Source organism: Octopus bimaculoides, chromosome 1, assembly GCF_046866305.1.
Source record: "Octopus bimaculoides isolate indiv1 chromosome 1, ASM4686630v1, whole genome shotgun sequence".
In the NCBI taxonomy this organism is placed as follows: domain Eukaryota; kingdom Metazoa; phylum Mollusca; class Cephalopoda; order Octopoda; family Octopodidae; genus Octopus; species Octopus bimaculoides.
Genome location: NC_142928.1, coordinates 108,874,391 through 108,902,208, shown reverse-complemented (window position 1 = coordinate 108,902,208; position 27,818 = coordinate 108,874,391). Strand labels below are relative to the sequence as shown.

The window sequence follows — 27,818 nt, the reverse complement described above, 5'->3', positions numbered from 1 at the left end:
TTTTCATTTATTTATTTACATTACTTTTAATAAATCTCTTCAAATATTTAAGAGATTTAATTATTTCAGAATGTTCATATCATTAGTTACAACTAAATTCATACATTTAAGAACCAGGTGGCAAAACTCTAAATATTTACAGCTTTAAAAAGGAATTGAAAAATCCAACTGGAAAAAAAAAAACTTATATTAAACAAAAAATTTTTATTAAATAAAAAATTATGCATGGTTGGTAAAATATCAAAAATGTAAGTTACTATGTAAAATGTTATGAGCACTATAGCATTGCTGAAGACTATGTCTCTGGATTTACTTGTGCTATATTTCTTTAAGTATTCTATAAAATTGCAGTTTATAAGATAAAATCATACTTATTAGGAGACGAGAGATTCCAATCTTCTCAACCAAACAGTTATGTAAAGTTCTTTTTCAAAACTCAAGATTTCAAGGTGAGGAACAATAATAATATATTCAATAGAAATTATTCATAAGCAGTAATAAATACTAGATAATAAAAAAGAATAAATTTCTATGATATTCCAACAAATTAAAATTGGTTATATTAAAGAAACTCAAGACATATCAAGCTTTATATGTTCTCCTGTCAAACTTGAATATGCTTTCCAACATCATTATTTGTTTTAGTCAAAGAACCACAATAAGAAGTTTACAAAACATCATTTTGTATATATTATATACCATCAGTATCAAAGTTCTGTGATTTGGTATTTCATGGAAGATTTTACAGGAGACGAAGGTGCTTTTTGATCATATGGTCTTTGTGATGATTGATAGTTGTTCGATAGTAAATACTGTTCTTGGCCAGAACTAAAATTGTGAGTATTAGTGTTAGCACCATTTGCATCTCCTACAGTACTATTGCTGCAATATGAGCCACGATAACCAGCTGGCGTATTCATACGTGGAGCTGTAAGAACACTGATTGTGGCAGGAGCAAAATCTCCAACAGTTCCACCAAGAGAGCCACCTGGAGAATCCACTTTAGAGTTTTCACTATTTATAGTTTTAATAAGCTGAGTAACAGGATCAATGCAAAACTGCTCATCGGGATAGCGGGCATTGAGGCGTTTTATGTGACAATCTCGGCAGAGCAATGTATTCTGGTATGGATAGCATCGCTTATCAGGTTCATCTGTAAGTTGCATGCCACAATCCTATAAGAATGAAAGAAAACAGAAATAAGTTAATTTATGTATAAATTAACTTTCAGACAACTTTGAAAATATTCTTTGTTTTAATTTAAAGCAGAGCAGTATAGCTGAATGAATTATCTTTAGTATTTTAACAGTGTATGGTGAAGAAAAGTTTAAGCTGACACTGAAGGGATTTGACTTTAAAACTTGCAGGATAATACATATTATAATGTGTTTGTTTAGTTTTACGTTGTCTGAAAATTATCATTTCTTGTGAAACATTATGATGAAAAATTACTGATAACTCCCATAAGTAATTTCTTGAAGAATACACAAATTAGCAGTATTTAAAATAACATTTTTTTTTTCATGTACACAAAACAATAAAATGTGAAATGGATACTACTTAGTTAATAGTAGTATATTATGTATTATTTTTCACAACTAATCATTCATTAAATTTCGCCTCTTTTATAATCTACTAAAGCCAATGTTGGAGACATGCAGCAATAACCTGGATGAAGTTATGCCATGCCAAATATAGGCATCAAATTCAATGAAATGTTGACTATATGTAAGATACACAAGCACAAAGAAGAATAGTCAATGGAATTATTTAAATGATTCTGTTAACATAATATATAAATACATATGAGATGCCTGGAATATCTAATCATCTCACTTTCAATGATTTTCAATTGGTATCACTCCTCAATGAAGAATGCTACTAAAGTTCCTTAAAACAAGGAGAAAAAGTCCAAGGGGAGATAGGAATCTTAAGAAAGGAATGAAAAGTAAGTTACTAATTAAAAGAAATAAATAACAGCAGGGCTACTTGTTGAGAGAAAACCAGTTTAATTGAGAAGTATTAAAAAAGTAGGAGGATATCCTTCTTAACATCCAAAATACATAACTTCAACTAGTAAGATGTGGGAGCATAAAAGATTGCTTTTTTGGCTTTCTGGCTGGTCATAGATATGCCTCCTGAAAGAGTCATAGATATGCCCTTTTTCTGATCAACATAATCTTTACAAAATCTTTCACACCTAATTTTGTCTATTTTTCAGTCAGTGAGTCACCATTAAGTAATACTGTAAATTATTTGACTTTTCATAGCAAAGGTTACTTTACAATAAGTGTTCAACCCTATTAACATTTAAATGAGACTAGTGGGAGCTACATGCCCTCATCTCAACCTTAATAGTTGAATTAATTTTGGATCTGTTCAATTTGGCTCAGATTTTTTACTCAATTTTTTTTTTAACTAAGCAGTTTGAAACTTCATACACTGGTGGAATGTCTCATATAGAACACAGTTTACTTTGAACATTTTTCACAAAATTTGGTATTAAAGTTGTTGTATTTGGGTAATTTCAACTAATCAACGACGTGTATTCAGTTGAAGAAAGCTACTGCTGTTTGCAATAGTAAGTGAAGCGGAACAACTTCCGGGTATCTCTACTAAATGTCACCACTCTGTTCTATTTTATTTTTTATTTACTGCTTGTGTTGCAAATTATACACCTTTTTTTTTTTTTTTTTTTTGGTTCTCGCGTTGGAGTAACCAGTAAATATCGAAGAATCAACACCAAGAAGGAGTAAATATTATTTACATATATTTATTCCTTTGCCCGACATCAGTGCTTTGTCCACACTTAAAGCACACCAGTGTTTCAAAGACCTATAGAGCTACAAGTCCGCAGCTAGCTTTTTTGTTGTTGACATGTATGTAGTTTCAAAATGCCTTATTTTACAACTATGAAGTCTATTGTTATTGTCATGATTTTATATTACTATAATCAACAACAAACACATTTTGTCAATATAAAAGTCTTTATTAGATTAAAAATAACATTATCAAAACATGAAGGTGAAACAAAACAAATAGCGGCTTATACACTGGAAAATACAGTAATCGCTGGTTGCTAGTTGATAGTGTAGAAGGGAGGGAAAGAGTAAGGAATGCATGATGCTGACTAGAAAGGAAGAAAAGATAAAGGTGGCATCGTCTCATCATACAAATAGATCAGAGTGGTAACATTTAGTAGAGATGGCTGGGAAATTGTTTCTCTTCAATTACTATCGCAAATAGCAGTAGTTTTCTTCAACTGAACACATGTTGTTGATCGGTTGAAATTACCCAAATGCAACAAACATGAAATAACTTCTAAAATACCAAATTTCGTCAAAAATGTTCAAAGTAAACCATGTTCTGCATGAGACATTCCACCAGTATACGAAGTTTCAAACTGTTTAGTTTTTAAAAAATTAAGAAAAAAATCTGTGCGCCAAACTGAACAGATTCATTACTGAATCCCAGCTTTCTTATTGAAAATGAGCTATATAAATTCATCAGCATTATCCCTTTTTGTTTTTAAAGATCACAAAACATGTAAAATAGTATTTTATTTCATTTATATATATATATATATATATATATATATATACACACACACATAATATTTAAGTTGATAGTTCTTTTTTTTTTGTTCAGATATATATGGCGTTATCTGATCTAGTCAGGGGTCCGCAGCAGTGAAGTTAAAACACCTCTTAAAAGGCAAGAAACCAAATCCAACATGCAGGAAAAATACAATCAGACGCATGCAGAAAAGAGTTTCAAGCCAAATTTCACAATCTTTACATAAATAACTGTATACCAGTACTTGCTAATATTTTTCCTGGTTGTTTTTGTTCTTTCACACTAATGTTGGTAAAGATAAGGTATTTCTCCTTTGTGATAAGATATGAGTTCCACAAAATTTATCCGTATTTTGGACATCTTTATTTTTAAGTATCAGACTATATTACACAGATTGGACAATGAGAATGATTTACATATGTTAAAGAAACTAAACTGTTTAATTTTTAACAAAAATACGAAATGTAGATTACAAGGGAAACAACTTCACAAGTAATTTTGTTGATAATTATTGATAGGTATGAAGTTAACTCCCTTGAACCACACTGCTTCCAACTGAGTCTCCTGATATTCTCATCATCATCATCATCATCGTTTAACGTCCGCTTTCCATGCTAGCATGGGTTGGACGATTTGACTGAGGACTGGTGAAACCGGATGGCAACACCAGGCTCCAGTCTGATTTGGCAGAGTTTCTACAGCTGGATGCCCTTCCTAACGCCAACCACTCAGAGAGTGTAGTGGGTGCTTTTACGTGTCACCCGCACGAAAACGGCCACGCTCGAAATGGTGTCTTTTATGTGCCACCCGCACAAGCCAGTCCAGGGGCACTGGCAACGATCTCGCTCGAAAATCCTACAGGAGCCAGTCAGGCGGTACTGGCAACGGCCACGCTCAAAATGGTGCATCTTATGTGCCGCCTGCACAAGAGCCAGTCCAGGGGCACTGGCAACGATCTTACTTGGCTTGCCGGGTCTTCTCACGCACAGCACATTTCCAAAGGTCTCGGTCCGTAGTCATCGCCTCGGTGAGGCCCAATGTACGAAGGTCTTGCCTCACCACCTCAGCCCAGGTCTTCCTGGGCCTACCTCTTCCACGGGTTCCCTCAACTGTTAGGGTGTGGCACTTTTTCACGCAGCTATCCTCCTCCATTCTCACCACATGTCCATACCAGCGCAATCGTCTCTCTTGCACGCCACAACTGATGCTTCTAATGTTCAGCTTTTCTCTCAAGATACTTACACGGGTATTCACATTGACATTACACATCCAACGGAGCATACTGGCTTCATTCCTTGCGAGCTTACGTATGTCCTCAGCAGTTACAGCCCATGTTTCACTGCCATGTAGCATGGTTGTTCGTACGCATGCGTCATACAGTCTGCCTTTTACTCTGAGTGAGAGTCCCTTTGTCGCCAGCAGGGGTAAGAGCTCTCTAAACTTTGCCCAGGCTATTCTTATTCTAGCAGCTACACTTTCAGCGCACCCACCCCCACTACTAACTTGGTCGCCCAGATAGCGGAAGCTATCGACTACCTCTAGTTTTTCACCCTGGAATGAGATAGAAGTTGTTCGTGGAACTATTAAATTAAAATAATGAAACTACCTAACTTAGTGAATACTTTCAATACAGCACTATGTACAAATGAGAACTAATTCCAACAACTAATTGAATGTAAAATAAAACTTCCGTTTTTAGTTTTTCAAAAGACATTCATTTAAATATAAAGAGAACACATGGTCCAACAAGAAATGAAGAATTAGTGATATGAAAAGGAAATAATTTAAGTTACTTAATTCTAATAAAAAATTCTCTAAACAAATACAGATTTGATCAGCAATCTTTCTTCAAAAAGTTAGATTTAAGAGGCTGGAAATAAGAAGGCAGTAAAAGAATATTCTCAAAAGAAACATGTATTACATATCTAAATTAATATAGTGTTTTCTTTTATTTCTTAAATAAGGAAGAAACCTGAATATTTCAATAGATGAAGAAAGGAATTATGGTATACATGCCTTTCACAAAGTTATTGACAAAAGATGAGAATCTCAACCAGGAACAAAAACACAGCCAGAGATATATGGTGAGCTAGGCAAAACTTTAAATATTGGCTGAATATAATCACACACACACACACCATAGCTAACTTGATTTTAAAGGAATTAATGAAATAACCAAATGAGGAATAATTTTTTTAAAGGAGGAAAAACATAAATGAAAAAAACAATTGTTAGAATGAAAGCCAAATTTTACTAAAGTTTGAATATCAATTCCTGAAAGCCTTTGTTATACAACTAAAGACAAATAGCAGCACAAGGCTAACAGCATTTCTCATAGTGATGTCAATCACCTCAAACAAAAAGTAGTAAGTTTATTAATCAGGTAATAACCATGCCAATAATGTTTGAATTGCAATTAGTTTAGCAACAAGGAAACTGTAGCTATACACTAGTATGAGGTAAAGAAGAAAAAAAGAAAGATTCATGAAATGTCTAAATAAAACAGAATTCAACAATAATACATGCTGTATGTTATAGAGTAACTCAACAGGTGATAGTTTACTGTTTAATTCTGTCTTGAAAGCTGTAAATATGGATAGAAACACCTTTTGTTAATGTATTTCATAGTTTATACATCATGATACTAGTAATAAATTGACTAGCTTAGTAACTGTTGATAGAATGTAAATAATTATATTTATTTATAGCATAATTAGCATTGATTTACCCTGAGTGAAAATAATTTCCAAATTTATTTTATATTTAAAACAAATAAAACATTTGAACTAGTTAACTGACACAAGATTGTTTTAAAAAGACAAAAAGGTAAAAAAATTACATGGTAAAAAAATAATTATCCTTTCAAAACACAAAGATGCATGGGATTAGATTTTTGCTCTGGCTTTTGTAGTTATATGTATGAGATACATCCCTTTCAGGGCATGTCTCTAAAGTTGACAAACAAAACTAGACACAAACTGGGCAAAATCTTACATGTAAAATTCACAAATCAGAGCTGATTACTCAAGAGAAGCAAAGGTAAGGAAAAAAAGTATTGCCCTATGCACACTTCTGAGGCAAGGTTTGAAACAGTGGATATAACTGTAGACATCAAGCTGGGAAGAATATATTTCCAGTATGAAACGGATTTAGAATGACCTAGGGAACTAAAAGTTGCAGAGAAAGCGCAACAATTGTATAAAGGACACAAATCTGAAGCTATATGGAGTATGTCTGTCTATCATGGATAAATGCTTCACAGAACATACTCAACCAATTCATTGCAGGCTCAATCGATACTGCAAGAAAGATCACCACCAACACCTTTTGTCACTCAAATGCAGTAAACCAGTGATTGGATAACTGGAACCCTATTTATAAACAAATTTCAAAATAAGGATGAACTAATTTTTTAAAACTTCTTTATTAACAATAAAGTTTGCCTGAATTAAATATGGGCTTTTGATTTATCTCATTATTCACAGTAAATTCAAATATATACATGACAGTATAAAAGTTGCCAACATTGAAAGATTAACAAAATCCTTATCACTGAAAGCCTCTAACAAAAATATTAAAATGATGAACTAGACGAATATTTCTGAGTGGTAGCCTCTTATTTGAAACAAGCAAGTTATATGTGACACAGGTTTTGCTCAGGGTATTTATCTTTCAGTAAGGCACTATGGTATAGCAAATGCTATCTATGACAACAGATTTCCTCAACAGCTTTAAATGCAGATATAATTCTAAAGACAAGAACATTGGTGGACAATTCTGGTAAAAATTCAATCAATTAAAAGCTTAATAGATTAAATACAGCTTTTTGGACAGAATATGAAAATGTACACTGCTGTAGAGTGAGTTCTGCAGCTAATGTAAATGTCATATCAAAATTCAATGATAACAATATATATTGTTTCAACTGGTGCACTTAGTTGTATCCTCAAAAGTTTGCATAGTCACTTTGAGAAGTTGGAGTTCATTTTAAAAACATTGAATCAGATGAAGGTGATCAACTTCATTGAATTCAATTAAAATAAAATATGAAAAACGTTTTGACAGAAATTGTTACACAATAAAATGCACTTCTTTACTGGAAATGAATTCTCACTGCATTGAATGAACATCTCATAGTAGAAATATGCATCTGCACACACACACACACACACACACAAAAAAAACCTGTGTAAATCATACTGAGAGAGATGCAAGTAACTAATATGAAAGAGAAGAAACTTTTATTAACAGAAACAAATTGTCCATTAACTCACCTCACAATGGTAGCAGTCAACATGGAAATCCCTATCCATTGACACAACACGAACTGTTTCTTCAGTGCCCTGAAGGTAAAATTAGACAATTTTTTTACATGTGCATGTTAAACTATATTCATTGAAATTTATTCAATAGAAATGTATAATGAAAATTATTTAACAAAACTCATAGTAATTCATTTTACTTTAAAATATAGAATAAGTATTCCTTTTCCTCAATAGCAATAAAAATATGTTGAAACTAACAGCTAAATCAGATAGGAGTGAGTAAATTGCAGCCCACAGGGCATTCTGAATGGCATGCCTTAACAAAAAATTATCTTTGAATTTTTTTTTAGTTGTGAGGCCCACCTGATGATGAGTGAAGTGGCAAAATTTACAAAATGGTTGCTAATGTATGAGCTAAATATTTCATCACAATTATTTTAGAAGATAAATGCAAAATTCATTCACAATCAAGACATACGTAACATAAACATGGAAAAAATTTCAATTAGCATTATTGAAACTTTTTCATGTATATACTACTAATGACTATTTTAGACAAGTAAGCCTGATCATGATGCTTGCTAATGGAGGTGTTTTCACTGGATATATATTTATTAGTTAAAACACATTACTTTCTTTAGAAAAATAATATTAATTTCAACAGACACCAAACCAACCTCCCTACCTTTTCCTTTCTGGTATCTATGTATATCTTTTCTTCAGCTGTCACTACACCCATAACATTGTCTAAGGAAGTGAGTTGAAACGCACTACAGCAGCATTTGGACATGTTTGAATGATAATTTATATGTTCAAAATATACCCAGATGGATAACATGTTTCTGAACTTTGGATAATTTGAAAGAAATAAAAATAAATAAATAGAAGGGGACACACTAATTTAGCAGTCCTTGAATTTAGTAAGTTATTCTAGTTTTTGTCAATTTGCATTTAATATCATTTTGTTTGGCAGCCACTGAAAATTTTTGTATTTCATTCTAGAGTTATGTCCATGACTAAATTCTTCTATCATTCATTTTCGTGGCTACACACACACACATATATATATGCATATATACACAGACATGACATAAGTAAATAGACACTCTTATAATCATTAAAATTTCTTTAAATCTAAAATTATGCATTCAAATTATTTATTAGTTGTTATAATGTGAATATTTAATATTGAATTTTTCAATGCAAGGACTCTATTAGGCATGATACTGATCAGATGATGAATATTCTCTTGCAGAATTTCTTGTCAAGTTTCATGCAGTAATCGCAAAAGATCTGGCTTTGAAGTTGCTTTCTTGTTCTTTTTATGAAGTGTCCTGTCATTTATATAATAGGGGTCATATCTGATGACTGGCTTAGCCATGGAAGCTTTTTAAAGCCATTCTCAAACAAATCTTGTGTTATTTTAGCTGTGTGACAAGGAACCCCATATTCCATAAATAAAGAGTTTTCTTTAATCATTTCACCACCGGAGAGGAATGGAAAGAGTCTTTTCTGCAATATGGACACATATCTATCTGAGTTTATGTTGGTTGCAATTTTTCCACATCAAATTCTTGATCACAGAGTCTCCAGACCCACAATCAACCAGTGTCAGAAAATACAGCAAATCTGGAATCATCAGAGAATATGACAGTGTCCCAAAATGCTAGTGGCCTCTCCACCATCTCACTGGCCCAATCTTTTTCTCTACTTGATGTTGGCTGGTCGAAGAAGTGGCTCCCTTCTTGCCACTCTGCCATAGTAACCAAGTTTGTGGAGATACCTGACAGCTGTTCTGGGACTGGCATCAACTTGTTTGGCTATGACAGAAACCTAGCAACAAGGATTATCCTCCACACTTCTCTTACCAAAGAGAAGTGTCCTAGTTGATCTGGGCAAGGTGATGTGGACTCCTTCCCTTTGGTGCATTGCACAATCACTTTATTAACTGTAGAAAGCAGGATCCCAAGGTTTTCTGCGATTTTACACCGACTATGTCCACCTTCAGAATGCCCCATTATACAGCATCTTTGAAATTCAGACAATTCCAAGGGTTCTATTAAAAAGTTATGTTAAAAACAGCTGTAATGAGCTGACAATCCATCGTATGTTATTGTTCATTTGATATCCATATATATATATATATATGGCCCTGCTCGACCTGTAGAAAAGGCATAGGTAGAAACTCCATAAGATGTACCCAATGTAAGCTATGGACACATAAGAGGGGCAGCAATATCAAAGGAAAGTTAACTGGGAAGATAGTTTTTGTATGTGGCAAATGCTCAGGCGCTATAAACACAGAAAATGTGCAGAGAACAGCTTCTGTCACATTCCAGGGAGAAAAACTAGAAGTAGTTGAGAGCTTCTGTTACCTAGGAGACCAAGTCAGTAGCAGGGGTGGATGTGCTGAAAGTGTAGCTGCCAGAATAATAATAGCCTGGGTAAAGTTCACAGAGCTCCTACATCTGCTGGTGACAAAGGGCCTCTCGCTAAGAGTAAAAGGTAGAGTGTATGATGCATGTGTGCGAACAGCCATGCTACATGGCAGCAAAACATGGGCCATGACTGCTAAGGACATGTGTAAGCGTGCAAGGAATGAAGCCAGTATGCTCCGCTGGATGTGTGATGTCAGTGTGCATACACGACAGAGTGTAAGTGACCGGAGAGAAAAATTGGAATTAAGAAGCATCAGATGTGTTGTGCAAGAGAGACAACTGCGCTGGTATAGTCATGTGTTGTGTATGGATGAGGACAGCTGTTTGAAAAGGTGTCACACCCTAGCAGTTGAGGGAATCTGTGGAAGAAGTAGAGCCAGGAAGACATATGATGAGGTGGTGAAGCACAACCTTTGAACGTTGGGCCTCACTGAGGCAATGAGAAGTGACTGAAACCTTTGGAGATATGCTGTGTTTGAGAAGACCTGGCAAGCCAAGTGAGACCATAGCCCATGGCCTATGCCAGTGGGTGTAACCAGCCCATTTATGAATACCCCACCATTCATTAGACAATAAACCTTGCTTGTGAAGACCTATTGAGGCAAGTAAAATCAAAATCAAAATGGAAATTGCTGAGGTGGCTGACGACAGTACCACCTGATAGGCACTTGTGCCAGTGGAATGTTAAAAGCACATCCGAACGTAGGGTGTAACTGGCCCACTTATGAATACACCTCATTCATTGGACAATGAACTTTGCTTGAGAAAACCTATTGAGGCAAGTGTAAACCAATCAAAATCGCTGATGTGACCAATGACAGTACTGCCTGATTGGTACTCGTGCCAGTGGAACATTAAAAGAAGCATATCTGAGCATAATCGTTGCCAGAGCCACGGATTGGCTCCTGTGCCGGTGACATGTGAAAAGCACCATTCGAGCATGATCGCTGCCAGCTTTGCTGGTGGCACATGAAAAACAATATTTGAGCATCATCGTTGCCAGTGCCACTGGACTGGCTCCCATGCAAGTAACATGTAAAAACACTGTTTGAGCATGGTCGTTGTCAGTGCCACTGGACTGGCTCCTGTGCAGGTAACACATAAAAACACCGTTTGAGCGTGGTCGTTGCCAGAACCGTGTGAGTGGCCCTCGTGCATATAAAAAGCACCCACTACACTCTTGGAGTAGTTGGCGTTAGGAAGGGCATCCAGCTGTAGAAACTTTGCCAGACCAGATTGAGCCTGGTACAGCCTCTGGCTCACCAGTCCTCAGTCAAACTGCACAACCCATGCCAGCATGGACAGGGGACGTTAAACGATGATGATGATATATATATATATATATATATATATATATAATTTGGATGACATTGTTGAGGTCAGTTCAGCCTCACATTTAACTGACTTAGTGTTACATACCTAATTTAATGGGCACATTGCAGCATTTTTACAGGCAATGGTCAATCCCAGCCTAGAAAAATAGATTCAAAAGCTATTCAGCAAAGATTTCAGTAAAATTATATATCATAAATACATACCTCAACAGGTGTGATTGCTTGACCACAGGCTGCACACTTTGGAGCATAAATCCTGTAAATAAATATACATAGTTTATGCAATGGAAACAGAAGAAAAAAAATGGACTAAAATTTTGTACTAACATCTGGATATTTTTTAATTAGTTTAGGTTCATCATCAGTTGCTTTGATATGGCAATGACTATGCAATTCATAAATTAAGTGAAGAAACAAGATGACGGCTTAGTGTGAGAGTGTCAAACTTAGAGCATGTCAATGTTGAATGTGAGAAGAAAATACTGATTTGACTGCATTATTAAACTTAACTTCACAGTTTCAATCCAATAACAGGCAATATGTATGTTACAGCATTGGAAAACTTACTTTAATCTATTTCTACAAGTTAAACTTGAAAAAATAGAAACTGACCCATCATAAGCCAAGTTTTTAAAGGAAATTCAATCATAAAACTTATGTTCTGAAATGATATGCACATTTCCTTGCAAAATACAATGGATACTCAGCTAAAGCTTGTTATCACAATTTGGACTAAAGTAAAATATCTGAATTCATCCAAGTAATAAGCACAGTATGATACCATTAATCCTCGAGTATAATCCACATTTTTCCCCCAAAATTTAAAGGTCAAAATCCCTAGTGCATACTATATATGAAGTTAAAAATGAAAAATATTTTCTAAGCAATATCCAAGTCTCTATTTGCTGTCCGGCAATGTTTATTCAGATGCATTTTGTGATGTCGGGAGCGAAAATACCTTAAGCTAAGCCTGAAAGCAATGAAGTCATAAAAGAATCATCCATAACTTGCAATAAGCAACATTTATTAAAATAAAAGTGTTGTATATCGTCTTCACTGGATTGTACTCAGGATGACGTTGTATGGAAAGATGAAATAAATGAAAGTGAATCTTCTGATGTTGACTATGAATTTGACGATAACAGAGATTTACACTACAATAATGCTGACATGTTTACGGAGGAACAAATGGAACAGTTATTTGATGCTGAAAGTGAAGTTGAAGTTGAAGGATTTGAATAAATGTTTTTGCTTTTGCTTTTGTAACTGATAGTGATAAATAAAAGCAATTTTTAGGGGGCTGTATCTCTGAAAAATTTAAACCTTGTGTATAATACACACCCCTTCTCTAACTTGAGTCAAGGAGGCCTATATAACGTCCTTGGTTTGTAAACATATATATGGTAACGTCCTTTATTATTATTGTATATATATAACATAATGCAAATGTGTAGCTTTTTTGTGCACTTTGTTTTCAAAAAATAAAGAAATAACAGTAATAACGTCATCATCATCATCGTCGTTTAACGTCCGCTTTCCATGCTAGCATGGGTTGGACGATTTGACTGAGGACTGGTGAAACCGGATGGCAACAAGTAAATTGCCTTTACATATTTATCAGTTAGAAAATTTTGCTTAGAAAATATTTTTCATTTTTAACTTCATATATAGTACACAGTAGAAATTTTTACCTTTAAATTTTGGGAAAAAAGTGTGGATTATACTCGAGGATTTACGGTATATATAAATCAAAGCAAAATATTTACTGAAGATACAGAATAAAAGTCTGAAGACTGAAATATAACCAAACTATTTAAAAATTTAATCTGTATAAAATAAATATGGCAAATAAGGAATATTAGATCATTCAAGAAGAGATACATACATACATACATACATATATATATAAATATACCTGTGATAATCAGCAACACAATATATTTTGTTTTCAACATCAATTGTAAAAGGTACACCATCTAAACATTCATTACACTGACAACAGCGGAAACAACCAGGATGGTAAGCTTTACCCATTGCTTGTAAGATCTGAAAACAGAATATGTACATTTATATGAAAAATAATAAAAATACATTTTTTTTAAACAATATTCTATTTGTTTTCATATGTCTATAGACGTTATTTTGCTCTGTCTACAATTGTTTCTTCATTTTTGGTTAGACCTACTTTAAGACACTACCCTGTCACATTATACTACTCACTTTCACTTTAAAGTAAATACTTTGAATAAAATTCAAGCCTAGAAATATTACCATTATTTCATTTTTAAGTCCCAAACTGAAAAGTAAATATAGTTCTTTTCACTTTTAACTCCAGTCCTTTAAAATTTCTTTATTGGAGCAAAAAAGAATATTTGTAAAGTAGTTTGGCCAAATTATATACATGGAGCTGCCTTGAGAGATCATCAGACATTGGAAAACGTAGGATTTATAACAAATTTGAGGGTTTTAATGGTGCATTGTTCATAGCGTGCGAGGTTAAGGTACAGGACCGTTGATCTAATAGTTATGCTCTAATGGCAATAGGAAAACACTGAGATTGAACAGTATCCTTTGTTTCAGTCATTAGACTGCGGCCATGCTGGGGATTCACCTGGAAGAATTTTTATTTGAATGAATCACCCCCAATACATTTTTTTTAAAAGTCTGGTACTTATTCTATCAGTTCCCTTTTGCTGAACTGCTAAGATACAGGGGCATAAACACACCAGAACTGGTTGTCAAGTAGTAGTAGGGGACAAACACAGACATAAGGGCAATCATATATATATATATATATATATATATATATATATATATACTTTTCAAAAGACACAATTCATCATATAAAATATATATAAATATATATCCATATGAGATCACCTGAAATTGTAAAGGTTGAAGGTCAAATGTACATGATCAATGCATTACAAAATCGAAAATATTAAAAAGATGTATGGGTAGCTCAAAAACGCAAATACTTGAGTGCAGAGATCAAATTCATACATATCCTATGGCCGTTTCAGGAAAGGTATTTCAGAATGGGTGAACTATTTGTACCCATCTCAAATATATACATTTCCTTCATCAGGGATTAATTGAAAAGTTTAAAAAATTATTTAAAAGATTTTAAAAGACTTCATACTTGGACAAGGTATCCTATGTTGTGATAAAATTTTGTTCAGATAACTATAAATTCTAAAATGACGGTTGAATATACTACAAATCTTACAGAAAAATGACGCTTTTACGGTTATTCTAAAACATATTGAGAATTTAGGTTTCAATTAACATGGGTTGGTTATACTTTAATATGAAAAAAACCTGTTTACAAAATATTAAAGCATCCAAAACTTATTTAATAATATTTTTCTACTTGTATGAAGTAATGTTAATGGATTCTTTAGTGCATAAACCACACATTCTAGTGTCTGTTACATGGAGTAGTTTGAATAATTATTGACCAATCTAGTTTAAATTGTTTATTTTGCGCTTTTAAATTATCTATGTGTCTGGCTAATGCTGTCAAATTTTTCATGCTTGGGTTTGTAAATGAATTTTTGTGCCCCCATATCAAATTTTAAAGTCTATTGTGTTTTTTTTTCAAACAGGATCCTTTTAATGGGCAAAATTCTGGGGATCGGCAATTACAGGTTTGTTTTATGAAATTCAGATTACTACTCTCCTGATTACGTTCCATGAATTCCCTTTCCAAAATATCCTTTTTAAGTTTAAATTTATCATTAGCAGCAATGATGAATCCTAAATTAGGTGAATATAACAGTTTTAAACTAGATTTGTTAAAGATGGGAGGATATAATTATGATCCTGATGAAAGTTTTTTCAATGATCTTAAAGAATAATTCTGGGAGATTCTTAATGTGAAGGGAAAAAGGTAGGGTGAACCAAATTATTTCCTGTTTTCTAGTGGGTGTATTCCTAACCTGCCAATTTCTTACTGAATTTATTGTAAAGTTATAACTAAAAGGTTGATAATATCTCCTATGTATATGGGGAATCCATTGTTCAACAGGCTCACTTACTGATGGAATGTCAATATTTAATTTAGTTAAGCCTGGAAAGAGTTTACTTTTAAATATTGTATTTCTTATACAATAACTGCCAGGAAAACATATCTTTTAGGGATAAGAACTGGACTCAAAATGACCTTCAGGATAAGTTTGATGTAACAATGAGGTCATTGGACTCAGCACAAGTTATATAAGGATGATGCATTATTTACATTAACTGGCTCCCCATTGCAAACTTTGATTAGGACTAGATAAGTTTTGATAAAATTTTTTAAGGAATATAACTTAGATATAACATTCGAAAATATTACAAAAGTAGTAAGCTTTCTGGATGTTTACCTTAAATCTCAATAGTGGCTTGTTTTCCCCTTACAACAAGCCAAATAAAACAATACAGTATATTAATACTATGTCAAATCACCCTAAAAGTGTTATAAATAGGGTAATTAAAGGGGTGTCTATAAGAATATCTAATCTTTCAGCTAATGAAATAATTTTCAATAATCATGCACAGCACTCAAGAATAGTGGTTTCCATGAGAACGCTTATCATATAATACAATAATTAAAAGTAAACTAGGTAAACTCTTTCCAGGCTTAACTAAATTCTGTAAATAAGAGAGATATCATCAACCTTTTAGTTATAACTTTATAATAAAGTCAGTAAGAAATAGGCAGGTTAGGAATAACCCCACTAGAAAACAGGAACTAATTTGGTTCACCCTGCCTTTTCCCTTCAAGTTAAGAATCTCCCCGAATTGTTCTTTAAGATCATTGCAAAAAACTTTCATCAAGATTATAATTATATCCTCCCATCTTTAACAAATCTAGTTTAAAACTGTCATATTCACCTAATTTAGGATTCATCATTGCTGCTAATAATAGATTTAAACTTAAAAAGAATACTTTGGAAAGGGAATCCATGGAATGTAATTAGAAGAGTAGTAATCTGAATTTCATAAAACAAACCTGTAATTGCCGATCCCCAGAATTTTGCCTGTTAAAAGGGTCCTGTTTGAGAAAAAATGTAGTTTATAAGTGTGAAGTAAGTACCTCAAAAGAACCCAAGAAAATCTACATAGGGAGCACAATAAGCTTTAAAACTAGATATAGGGAGCATAAAAATTCATTTACAAACCCAAGCATGAAAAATTCAACAACACTAGCCAGACACATAGGTAATTTAAACTAGATTGGTCAACAATTACTCAAACTACTTCATATAAAATACATCCTAGAATGTGTAGATTATGCACTAAAGAATCCATTAATACACTTCATGTGAGTAGAAAAATATTATTAAATAAGATTTTGGATGCTTTAATATTTTGTAAACAGGTATTTTTCAACTTGAAAATTTTTTTATCATTAAAGTATAGCCAATCCATGTAGTATATTTAACCCTCATTTTAGAATTTATTTTAGTTATCTGAACAAATTTTTATTGCAACATAGGACACCTTGTACAAGTATGAAGTCTTTTGAAATCTCTTATATAATTTTTTAAACTTTTCAAATAAGGAAATATTTTTGATTTAGCAATGCATTGGCCGTGTACATTTAACCTCCAATCTTTTTATGTTTTAGAACAGATTCACAATTTCAGGCAATCTCATACAGATGTATATTTTATATTTATATATATTTTTGTATTTATATATTATATATTTTACATGATGAATTGTGTCTTTCAAAAAATATATTGAGGAAAATAATCTGTTTTTGAAAGGTGCCTTTTCATTGAAATCTGCATTACTCTGTATTCTCTTAGCTCTATTTAGTGAGTGCCAACTTATTGTTCTGTATAGGAAATTCATTTCCTTCTATTTTCTTCTGTTATATATATATATATATATATATATATATATATATATATATATAATGGGCGTCTTTCAATTTCTGTCTACCAAATCCACTTTGCATTTGAAATGAGTTAGGGGATTTATATTTTGTATTGTTCATAGCTAGAGAGTATAAACGTACAATAACATTTCTTTGATATGTAGTGATTGAGTATTTGAGTTGTGAAAAAGGTGACAAAGTTGTTATGTCACCAATTCATAGAAGTATTGTATATTGGCATAGTGTTTCAGTTTCACATAGAAGATGCTTGTATGCAGAAAGTTAGGAAGCAATAAAGGTAATTTCAACTGCATAAATGTGTGTGTTGTTATAAGTAACAATAAGTAGTTCCTTAATGTACAGAAGGAAGAGTACACCAAAGCTGATAAGAGTTTATGGACAGATAACCTAGTCAGTACACACAGTAATGATGTAGTCAAACAAGCTTCCAATCTAAAGATAAATGCAGGACATAGGCAGGCAAATTAGCTAAAGGTTCTCATGTAGGGAACAAACACATCACTGATATCAAGTGCAGTAACACTGCTTTTACCAAAGTTCTCAAGAGTGAAGGACCAATGGTGAGTGACTGGATGCCTACATAATTATTTTACTAAAAGGTTAGAACTTTTAAGATACAAAATACTGAATGGATGAGACACTGCTAAAAAACACACACAATCATTGTTATAATGAAAGTAACCCTAGATAAAATTTAGGCAAATGCATATATGCAGAGAAGTAATACCTACCATATCCATGATCAAATGACCACAAACACAGCATTTATCAGCAGTTTGTTGAAAACCAGAATACTAAAAACAAAATATTAGAAAGAAACAAAATATGAGACAGAAAGCAAAAACAAACGATTTAGAATTTGAGCTAATAATCTTCATTAATTGAGAAGTAAAAATGAGGAATAAAAATTTAGTGAAAGGATGAATTCTACATAAAACAACCTAAACAAATTAGATCAAAGACTGTATGGATGTATGACGAGGGCTGGTCTTTTGAATATTTCTTTTCTCTTTTCTGTCATCTTTTGTTTCAGTCATTAAACTGTGGCCATGTTGGGGCACCACCTTAAAGGATTCCAGTCAGGCAAATCAACCCCAGTACTTTTTTTTTAAAGCCTGGGGTTTATTCTATCAGTCACTTCTACTGAACTGATAAGTTACAGGGATGTAAACACACCAACACTGGTGGGGTACAAACAGGTGCGTGTACGTGTATATATTATGTAGGTAGGTAGGGTAAATCCCTATTCCACAATGCCTAACTTAAGTGATACATTTTCCTCAAATTATAAAAAAACTTAACAGTAATAATTATTATCCTTGTAGTAATAATATTCATAATAGTATCAATACAACTTCTAATCTTAGTAATATTACTATTAATATTACTACTTCTTCAGCTATAACTGTGGCTTCTGATAATACTAACATTACAGCTATTACTACCAATAATAGTAATAGTGGTGATTATAATCATATTAACCATCATGATAATTATAACAATAATAATATTAGCTATGACTTTAATAATACTACTGATCATAATAATAATAATTACCATAATAATCATATTGAAAATGGATCATATAACAATAATCTCAACAACAATAACATAAAATCAAATTCAATTAAATTACGCAATTGTTCAATAAAAACATCTTGTCCTTTAAATAATAAATGTCTTCTAGAAAACATAATTTATAAACACTTCCTCCATATTCACCATAAAACATGCCACATCTATAAAATTTAAATTAAGGTATTATAACCAGATTTCTTCTTTCAAATATATGTTTGATTTTTATCACTCTCAGTACAAATCCTCAGATCGAAACCCAAACACCGTGAAATGTTCATATTGGAGCTTCCAGTGCGAATGCCAAGAAGTACAGCATGCTGTTTCCAAATTTCTGGCAGAGTGAATTGTGTCATGGTGGTGTTTTACTCACAGATAGTGCTCAACTCACTGTGCTATATATACTATGTAGTTGACAAAATCAGAAACAAACAATATGCATGCGCAAACTTTAAAATATAAAATGGCAACAATTTACCCACCGTACCTTGTATATGTGTGTGTATATGTATGTATGTATTATCTCTCTCACTGTGTGTGTGTGTGTGTGTGTGTGTGTGTGTGTGTGTGTGTGTGTGTGTGTGTGTGTGTGTGTGTGTGTGTGTGTGTGTGTGTGTGTGTGTGTGTGTGTGTGTGTGTGTGTGTGTGTGTGTGTGTGTGTGTGTGTGTGTGTGTGTGTGTGTGTGTGTGTGTGTGTGTGTGTGTGTGTGTGTGTGTGTGTGTGTGTGTGTGTGTGTGTGTGTGTGTGTGTGTGTGTGTGTGTGTGTGTGTGTGTGTGTGTGTGTGTGTGTGTGTGTGTGTGTGTGTGTGTGTGTGTGTGTGTGTGTGTGTGTGTGTGTGTGTGTGTGTGTGTGTGTGTGTGTGTGTGTGTGTGTGTGTGTGTGTGTGTGTGTGTGTGTGTGTGTGTGTGTGTGTGTGTGTGTGTGTGTGTGTGTGTGTGTGTGTGTGTGTGTGTGTGTGTGTGTGTGTGTGTGTGTGTGTGTGTGTGTGTGTGTGTGTGTGTGTGTGTGTGTGTGTGTGTGTGTGTGTGTGTGTGTGTGTGTGTGTGTGTGTGTGTGTGTGTGTGTGTGTGTGTGTGTGTGTGTGTGTGTGTGTGTGTGTGTGTGTGTGTGTGTGTGTGTGTGTGTGTGTGTGTGTGTGTGTGTGTGTGTGATGGGTTTCTTCCAGTTTTCATCTACAAAATCCACTCACAAGGCTTTGGTTGGCTCGGGGTTATAGCAGAAGACACTTGCCTGAGGTGCCACATAGTGGGACTGAACCTGGAACCATGTGGCTGATAACCAAACTTCTTACCACAGAGTATTTCTTATTTTGTTGTTGCCTTTTGCAGTGATTTTTTTTTAATTATAAACCTTTCAGTCAGGAGAAACCAGAGTCTTAACCTGAATGCTTGCAACATTGTGGACTCCACTAAAGGTGCCCAAGGTGTCAGGTCACCTGGTTTGGCCTGGGTAATGGATTACATGTTTTTGCTTAGGTGATTGTGTTTGTGTGTTGCCCTGCATTGTTGGTAGTGAGGCTGCAGGTTAGGTATTGCTATTGGTGATGATAAGCCTTTTTTTTTTTTTTTTAATTTCTGCACCAGTGAGCCTTCTGACTTTGATCTTGGAGAGCCTTTAATTTTTATGTCACAATGACCAACAGACTTGTCTCAACCTCATCACACAAGGTCGTTGATGCAGAAAAGCCTGAAACAGGGCTATGAGTGGATATGTGAGTACATGTATAAGTGTTATAGTGGACTTGAGAGGGAGGGAGAACTTGTTTGTAATGATGGAACTGTCCTTCTAGTCGCTGCTACTGTCATTTTTACTGCTGTTATTATTGTTCTTGTTGTGGTAATGGTGTTGGCACCAGTATAAGCTTTATTAATTACTAGTATAGGCATGATGTAAATTGAAACAGATTTTGTCATTGTTCTATTTATGGTTCTCTGGAAGCCAAGGGATTCAACACCAGTGACCTCACTTGGCGAACATTCTAGAATGTTCCAAGAATACCAGAGTTATATCCCTTTTAGTAATACCACTATGGCATGGACCATCTCCTAGAAGAGCTTTATTCACCAGGGAGAACCAGCAGTCTTTCAGCCTATATATGGGACAGAGAGATTCGTTCTTTCTCTCTTTGCTACACCGAATCCGATCTGTTCACATCCTTGGTATGGAGAGCAACTATACTTGTTTACACATGGTCTAAGCTAAGTAGATGGTCTCTAACAGCGACTGTGTGCCTCAAGCCCTTTATGCTACATGACATGTGTATGGATTTCTCTTGCATCATTAATGAACCATTTGCGGTGCGACTTTCCTTCATACCCTTTCTATTGTATTTCTTTCATGCAGGCAACTAGGCAAAATATTGTATGTAACTTTTCACATTTCTGTGCAGCTTCACTCGAAGAATATTCTTGGTGAACTTGTGTCTGTTCTTATTTATAATTAAATTATTTGTGAAGTTTAAGAACGCCTCCTTCATTATTCTTAACCTTGCATCCGCATTAATATTTTGTACAGAGAAAACTACTACTAGAGTGATGACCGCACAATACTAAACTAGCAAGGACACAGTATTTAATTTTGCAACCATAATGTATGATCCAGTATATTAACCCTTTAGTGTCAAGTGTAATGTTTATTTCTTCACATTGTTTTGAATTTATCTCACATTATCTTGTAGCTTTGAGATATTGATGATGTGGTTGTCTATTTTATAAATGATATTGTAGTGTTGGTATGAGAGGCCAGTTTGAACATAAAACAGGTAGAATATTTTGGTTGGATATGATCAGCTTAAACACTAAAGGGTTAAAGGTTTACAAGTCAGTATTGTGCCTTACTTTTTGTGTCAGCAGCGAGATATTCTACAGATTTTCTATAGAATTCAGACCCAACACTGTAAGTTATGAATGCAAATACATCTCTGTAAACAATGTAATCAAAGATAGAGAAAAATACATAAAGGATGGTGGGTGTATATGCATATTCATATATGAAATATCGCAACTTACAGTGCTGGCTCTGAACTCAATAAAAAAAATCTATAGTTTATGATTTAAAAATTAGTATAGGCTTTGTCCTGTCCATGTTTTACGCTCTGCCATAAACAGAGCGCCAATTAGATGGTTGTTAGCACTATATGTGCAGTACCTTCTCCCTTCCATCACATACAGCTGAATGTTGTTTGGCAGCTTGATCAGATTGGAGAAGTTTGATTCCTGCTATGTTTGGATCAAGAGTACTATCTCCATCCTAAACCACTCCTGTTCTCAAATGTGTGGACTTCCATAATTACTGAGATGTCATTTCATTGCTTAAAACAGCTCTGACAACCATGTATGATGGTATGAGGATGAAATCCTTGCACTTAACTAAGGAAGGAAACTGACTTATGGGTTTACCCTCAAAGAGGAATCTAACCACCACCATTCCACATTACTTACAGTGAATAACAAAACTGTTTTCCTTCCATATTGCTTTCAGGTACTTTATTGCTTTCAGGTACTTTTCCACCTGGCAATGCATTGGTTTTTCCTCTCTCCAACTTTCTGTAATTATGCACTTGTATGTCACTGTGCATCTGCAAATATCATCTACCAATACTTGTAACAAGAGCAGAGTAACTTACCTGTGGTCCTTTTGGACAAATCCTCTGCTCTCCTTTAGCTTCTTTTATTGTATCTCTAGTTGCTCAGTGACCCTTACTATACTTGTAAAAGACATAGTCCCCTTGCAGAAACTATATTGTGTCTATCATTACTGCTGTCACTAAGACAGCCTTTGAAGGTGAGAGAGCTGGAAGTTTACATTGGAAGATATGGTGATGGCACTGCTTGCAACTGTAGAAGTTGTGCTGTTGCTGTGTTGTTTTTCCTAGTCTTGGCTTCCATATTTTTGTGTTCACTAATATGTTGCTGTTGGTGGTAGTGTTGTTTGTAGATGTAGCAGTAGACTGACTTGTTAAATTGGTGGTGGGGTACTGTGAACATATTAATACTGTTGTTGCCCTTATTTTTTGCCTTTGGTGTTGTTACTACCACTTCCCTTCATTCATACCAGGATGTCATTTTACAGTAATAATACTGGTTGTTATTGTTGCTCTTATCATTTCAATTGCTGCTGCTGTTTGGCATGTTGTGGTGGTTGTTAATATTCCTCTTGCCCACAGTGTTGCTACTTATAGCAGTGCTACTCTCTGCCTTACTGCTGTATACTGATGGTGTCAGAATCAACAAACACTTATGTTGCTACACTTATCCAAAAAAGTTTCTAATAAAAGCTCTAAAAGCAAGCAATAATTTCTGTACTATTGCTACCATGGTTACCTCCCACTACTTTGCCCTTATCAACACTCAAATTTGTTGACATTTAAGTTAATATGTTTCACCCCTGACTGCAGACAACAGGTAAAACAGTTTTGTCCCACATAATTAGGAGAGAGACAGATTTTAGATCCAATTTTCTGGAGAATGTCATAAATACTAACAAAATTCTTTATTTTTGTCAGAGAAATTTGTGAAAATTGGTTAAACCTTATGCAGCATCAATATTTACAGTCACTGCAACTTATATATGAAAATGATTACTTCTATTGCCACAAAGGCAATGGATGTGAGGACATTACACAGACATGTTACATAAACAGTGAAGGCTTTACATTGAGTGTGATGGGAAAACAACAGATGGGAACAAAGTGATATATAAATGTGTGTCTTTTCAAAAAGAGAATGGCTACTTTGACCCAATCAAAGCACACCACACAAATACTCAAATTATGGACAACCCTCTCCCACATTCTACCCATAACATACAGACCATATATTCAAAACAGATCCATTCAGCTACGCCATACTCAAAAGGGAAGCATTCCTCTCTCAACTGTCACATTCTTCTTTAAGTCATACTCAAAAAAACTAGTAACAACAGTAAAAACCAAATTTTGATATAAGATCCTAAACTGAATTATCATCAAGTTGTATTTCTTTCCATTATCAAAAGTGCTATGAAATATATTAAGCTCTGCTGAGATGGACCATTTGGAGCAATAAAAATTTGCTGATATTTATAATGAATACTGTGTTGTTGACCTTAAGCACAACAAAAATCTATTAAACCAATGACCATTGGGAGTTTAGGGGATCAGGATGTTTTCAGCATGAAAATTAATATTATTATGATAACAGTTCTGCTTTACATCTTAAAGAAATTACACAACAGAAGAAATATGATTTTAAGCGGACAGCAGGAGAATAACCAGCTCAGTGTATAATGTGAAACTATCAAGTGAACCTACAATTACTTAAGATGTCTGTAACTAAAATTAATCAAGTATCATTTATTACAAGAAGATCATAACAAAAGTTGAGTAAATAATCAGAATAAATAGGAAAAAAGATAGGAGTAGTTTGTGAAGATTTAAAGAAATTTTGTTTTTTCATTGTTGAGAACAAAATATAGTTGAAAAAAGTTCTGTTGCCATGATTCATAAACTATGTTAAGACAAATCGTTAATTAAGACTAATCAATGTGAAGGTCACCTAAAAATGAATGACATGGTTTATGTGAGGTTTCATGAAAAACTATCATACATTCAGTGTATAAATAGGATAGATAATTAAGGTTCCTAATAAAAATAATGAAATAATGTTTTATTCTGTTATTGGTTTCAATAATTGCACTGCAGCCGGGCTTGAGCACAGCCCTCAAGGGGTCTAGTCAATTACATCAGCCACTATTTATCAGTCTCTTTTGCTAACATTTTGGGTAACATTTAACTGAGAAATATACCTATCAGGACAGATTGAAAGTATACTATAATTCAATACACTGGTTAGTAACTGAAAATTTCCCATAGCATTCCTGTATATTAGCAGGGAAAATGAAGCAAATCTAAGAAATATTTTCTTATGCTTGATTAAATTACAAAATAAGAAATTCTTAATTTTAAATATTTAGAAATTACATGCTGTTGTTTAGCCCCAATCTAGATATGACCATCCTGTTTATTTTATATATTTTGGACTATATTATCTGGGTAGGGGGGCTCCAAAACAGGTCTCAGGGAGTAGCGTCCCTGCCTTCCTGAGCTAGTTTTCCACCACATTTCTTAAAAATCATGGTAGAGGCCTTGGTCTCAGGACCACTTATGTCTAGAAACTGAGGTTGAGAGTAAGCAAGGGCATGCTCCCTGCAAAAAATCTAGCTCCAAGAAAGCCTCATGATACCAAAGGAGAATAGGCACCAACCAGCCCAAAGGTTGGGGTGGGTTGCACCTGCCTACCTCGGTTGCTATGGCATTGAGGTAGATCTGGCCACCTCCGTTAACGGGGACAAAACCCAGATTTAAAACACTGGATGATAATGATATCTAATATGATCTTGTGACTTGATCTAAGGAAGATTTGACTGCTATTTTTTTTGAGATTGATGACTTCACAAAGACTGCTTTATGGGCATTTAAAATATATCAGCTGTATAAACAAAGACCAACTAAAAAATATTTTATTATTTCTGGCTGGACTACAAAATAAAATATTTAGAAAATGTGATTATATATATATTTAGAAATATATATGTTTTAAAAATTATCAACAATGAAAGAAATATATACTAAACTACTCAAGAAATTATATCTATGTTATATACATACCCCTTAGGCATCAGCTTCTATGAGTCCCTTTCTCTAAGCCTTTCTTCTTTATATCATGACAAAAAAGTCACAAGTCCCATTGAAAGCTAGACCTGTACCTAACATCACAGAAAGATGAAGCTTCTTAACTCTAATGAAAGCAATTCCATCTATCGGATAATCCCATAAATAATGCAGTTTTTTTTATACTTCTTTTATTTTTCAAAATTAAGACAAACTAAATTTTTTTTTAATCTAAAATATACTCTCCTTCATTTTCTACAATGCTCTTCCATCTATCTGGTAGACTTGCAAGGCCCCTCTTCCAAAATTCACTTGTCTGTGATGAAAAATACTCCTCTAGTACTGTTCTGATTTCATCTACAGAATTCATATTTTTTCTGTCCAAATGATTTTGAAGACTGCATAATAAATGATAATCAGATGGGGCAATGTTCGGCGAATATGGTGGGTGGAGCATTGTTTCCCATTCAAACTGCTCCAGCCTATGGAACGTCATCCTTGCAGTATGTGGCTGAGCATTATCCTGACGGAAGAACCCCTTTTGTCTTGAAACCAAAGATGATCATTTTTTTCTAGCGCTGACTTAAGCCACTCAAGCTGCTCACAGTAGATCTCCTTAGTTATCATTTGGTTTGGGTTTAAAAGTTCCAAGTGGACTAAACCTTTCATATCCCACCAAACAGATAACAACATCTTGCATGGGTGAAAATCTACTTGAGCCTTGGGTGCTGGTGTTTCTCCTTTCTCTACACACTGTCTTTGGCATTTAACATTTCTCGTCAGTCACTATTCGGTTTTAAAAAAGGTTCATTTGTGAGATGTGACAGCAAGGAAGAGCACACATTCACTCTCTGCACACAATTAGGCTCAGAAAGTTTGTGAGGAACCCATCGACCTAATTTGCTGATTTTCCAATGGCACGCAGGTGTCAATGAATGGTTGAATGATCAAATCCAAACTTCTCTGCTAGTTCCTCAACAGTTACAATGGGATTTTGTTTCAGAGTTTACAGGATGTCCGTGTGGAGCACTACTGATCTTCCAGGATGAAACTCGTCTTCTAGGCTGTAGTTTCCAGCTTGGAATTTCTGGAGCCAATGTTAACACTGGCTTACACTTATTGTCTGATCCCCACATATTGTACTAATATTCGTCACACTTTCTATTGTGTTGTTGCCTTTATTGAACTGATAAAACAAAATATGCTGAATATGCTCCTTTGTCACTTCCATTATAGCTTTGAAAAAATAACTGCTAAAATCGAAATGCACTCTCCAAAATTTGCACTAAGAATAAGCACAAGGTAAAATTACTAACTGCTTTTATAGCAAGTTGATGCAGGTAGTTTAACCCATCCCCCTCAGCATTATTTATGGGATGACCCAATACAAAGTTTAAAAAAGGCTGTCCTATTCAGAGCTCTGCAAGTAGTAATAAAGTCAAGCTAAGAGAGCAGTAACTCAGATTTAAAACTGACATAATAGAGGGGACATTCTACTTCTGCCACAGACCTTTCCAGAACTCACAGCATGATAAAATACACCCAAAATACACACGTAATATGGTTAGTGATGGGAAGGACATCTCGCTATTCCCCCTCCCCCACCCACCCACACATACATACAGTTTTTTTCTGTTGCTGGGTGTGCCTGAGACTAAAATGCCTTGGCAAGTGACAAACCATTGCGATATCCATCCAATCCATACTAGTATGAAAAACAGATGTAAAATTATATGGAATCAGAAAATCAAAGAGCTTAAAAAATATGAGTAATAACATATTTACAGAATAAAAATTTGTAAAGGTAAACTGTTAAATTACTGAAAATAAAACTATATCACCACCTAACAATTTACTAGGTCATAAACCACAATGACATTTTCTAATGACAGTTATGAAAGAACAGCAATTAATATCACTTAGAAACACCTAGCTTATTAATTATATTAGTGAAATAACATTAACTTACAAGGTAATCTTCTTCACAGTAGACTTTTCCATGGACGTTGTAAAATGCTTTCCCTCGCAGAGTACGGCCTGATGAAAGAAATTTTAGCAAATTTTTTGAAGATTTAACATTTAAAACAAT

At 34.2% G+C, this 27,818-nt stretch overlaps 1 protein-coding gene across 1 annotated transcript; it reads right to left on the bottom strand.

Moving 5' to 3' along the window:
* Window positions 1-184: 184 nt before the first annotated feature.
* On the bottom strand, window positions 185-27,818 carry LOC106881156 (Wilms tumor protein 1-interacting protein homolog). Its single transcript, XM_052969151.2, has 6 exons — window positions 27,699-27,818; window positions 18,235-18,297; window positions 13,529-13,659; window positions 11,818-11,869; window positions 7,851-7,919; window positions 185-1,175 (listed from the first exon to the last, which is right to left on the bottom strand). Exons 2-6 carry the CDS (start codon window positions 18,241-18,243, stop codon window positions 708-710), a joined length of 729 nt encoding a protein of 242 aa, XP_052825111.2. The 5' UTR covers window positions 18,244-18,297; window positions 27,699-27,818; the 3' UTR covers window positions 185-707.